At 62.3% G+C, this 2,331-nt stretch overlaps 1 protein-coding gene across 1 annotated transcript in view; it reads left to right on the plus strand.

Annotated features, from left to right (window-relative positions):
- NMUR1 (neuromedin U receptor 1) overlaps nucleotides 1–2,093 on the plus strand; it is a 6,175-nt gene extending 4,082 nt beyond the window's left edge. The window contains exon 3 of the mRNA XM_012725021.1: nucleotides 1,383–2,093. Within this exon, the coding sequence (XP_012580475.1) occupies nucleotides 1,383–1,765 (383 nt within the window). The 3' untranslated portion in view covers nucleotides 1,766–2,093. The remainder of the gene's footprint in view (nucleotides 1–1,382) is intronic.
- Nucleotides 2,094–2,331: the final 238 nt, after the last annotated feature.

Here is a 2,331-nt window from a genome sequence, read left to right on the forward strand (position 1 = left end):
AGCGTTCCCCTTTCCTGAGTTGCTGCCCTCTTGCCCTCTTCCCTCAGTGACTGTTGCAAAGCCCAGAGAAGGGTTCTGATTAGCAGGCTCAGGTCATCGCCCACCCCACAGAGTGGCAGGAGGCCCAGGATGTGTGAAGTCCCCAGGGAGGTGGGATCCTGGATCCTGGGGGAGCAATGTTCCCAAACGAAGGGGAGCAGGATGCTGGAGCGTCGTAATAACGAATTGCCTCCACGCTGTCCCTGGTCGCTGGAGAACCACAGGACGCCCTTGTCTGAACGGGCCCCCTGGAACGTGCCTGGAAGTGCCGGGTTGGGGTGCTGCTCGGGGAGAGCCAGGGCAGTGTGGGTTGCCACAGGCCCAGCCGGGTGGGGCTCTGATCTTCCTGTGGCTTAGACCTGATTCAGATCCTGGGGAGGCAAGACAACCTGACACAGCCAATCACGGGTGCCCTCCCTCCCCTGCCGGGCCCCAGCTGACCCTCAGTCAGGAAGGTGGGGTGAGCTAGGGCTGGACCGACCTTGGAGAACTAACTGGGGGGACCTCATACCCAGAAAAGACCCACTCTTCTCACACACACCCCCCCAGAACAGTGTCCCAGAGCCCCGGGTCACGTGTGCAGGACCTGACCCCTCCTTGCCTGCTGGCCTGGGGCTCTGGCTGTCCTCTCTCCCTCCTTCTCCCTTCCCCGAGGACCTGCTCTGCCCCTGGCTGTGTGCTGGGGGATGTCCCAAGCCACATCCCAAATGAAACCCAGGCCACAAGTGTGGAGCACTCTGGGTGTGATGGGAGACACCACTGGAAGTGGGGGTTTGTGCAGAGCAGGGCACAACAGTCAAGCAGGCTGGTGGCAGAGGCCCCAGGAAGGGCAGGCGGGGTGACCAGGTGGGAAGCTCTGGCGAGTGAGTGTGGCCAGTCCCTCTAAGGTGAGTTAACACTGGGGGCTGGAGACTGGGCCTGGGAAGGCTTCTGGGGCTGGGGCAGGCATAGCTTGGGGGGTTTGTCTTGCTCTCTCTGGCCCCCAAACTCCCTGCCTTACTGTGGGGGCAGGGGCCCCGTTTGTCTGCTTCTCTCTGCTTATGTATCAGTGAGCACAGCCCCCACCCAGGGGGCCCCTGCCTGTGTCCCCCTGGGGCTCAGCAATCACAGCTGAGTCCACACAGAGAATCAGTCTGGTCCAGTTGACCGTGACCTGGGGTGAGGCACCGAGGCAGAGGTGAGATCGGGGCGATTGAAAGGGATGGGGGACAGGGCAGACAAACATCCAGAAACGTCCAGGTGGCCAGTGGGAGTGGGTGTCCTGTGGAGTAGTTGAGGACAGTGAAGCCGGGTGGTGTCAGTGGGGTGGCCGTGCGGGCACCGACCCCCTTCTCTGTCCTCAGTTGTGCTGGTCGTGGTGTTTGGGATCTGCTGGGCCCCGTTCCACGTGGACCGCCTCATGTGGAGCTTCATATCCCCCGGGATGGAAGACCTGCAGCTGGCCTTCCAGTACGTGCACGTCGTCTCCGGCGTCTTCTTCTACCTCAGCTCGGCCGCCAACCCCGTGCTGTACAGCCTCATGTCCAGCCGCTTCCGGGAGACCTTCCAGGACACCCTGTGCCTGGGCAGCCGCTGCCGCCGCCTCAGGCCCCGCGGCAGCTCCCACAGCTTCAGCCGGGTGATCACAGGCAGCACCCTGTGTGATGTGGGCTCCCCAAGCAACAGGATCCACCCTGTGGCTGAGAAGGGGGGCCCTGCGGGGCAGCCAGAGGCGGACCCCTCCTGAGGGGAGCCTCGGGGAGCCACACCTGTAGGAGGAAAGCAACATTCACACGTCCTGTTTGCGTCCCGCCCCCCTTCAGCCTAGACCAGCGCCTCCATGACGCACCCCACCCAGCCACTGGAGGGGCAGAAAGCTGCCGCCTGGCTTCTGGACCCCCGAGCCCCCAGTTACAGTCGGTCACTGGCACAGCAGCCCTCCATCAGGGACCCCCCCAACGCCACCCTAGCTCCTGATGTTTCCAAGGGGCCCTGTCTTCCCTGATCATTTCTTCTTTCTTTCTTTCTTTTTTTTCTTCTAAGATTTTCTTTTATTTTTGCATAGAAGAACTGGGGTGCAGGCCAGAAGCGCAGGGCTGAGAGGACTTACCAGAGACAGAGTGGGGAACAGAACAGGTGGGTTACTGAAACACACTGCTGAGGGGAGCAGTGGGAGACAGGAGAGGCCTCTGTGCCCTGGGGTCCCTCCCTGGCTGGGGAGCGAGCGCAGGCCCCGTGGTGGGCCGTTGAGGGACGCTGCTGAGATAACTTCTAGGCTGGCATGGAGGCTCAGCCACTTCTTGAGCTGTGCGC

This window comes from Condylura cristata, unplaced genomic scaffold (genome assembly GCF_000260355.1).
Source record: "Condylura cristata isolate star-nosed mole 26May11 unplaced genomic scaffold, ConCri1.0 scaffold00002, whole genome shotgun sequence".
Taxonomy (NCBI): domain Eukaryota; kingdom Metazoa; phylum Chordata; class Mammalia; order Eulipotyphla; family Talpidae; genus Condylura; species Condylura cristata.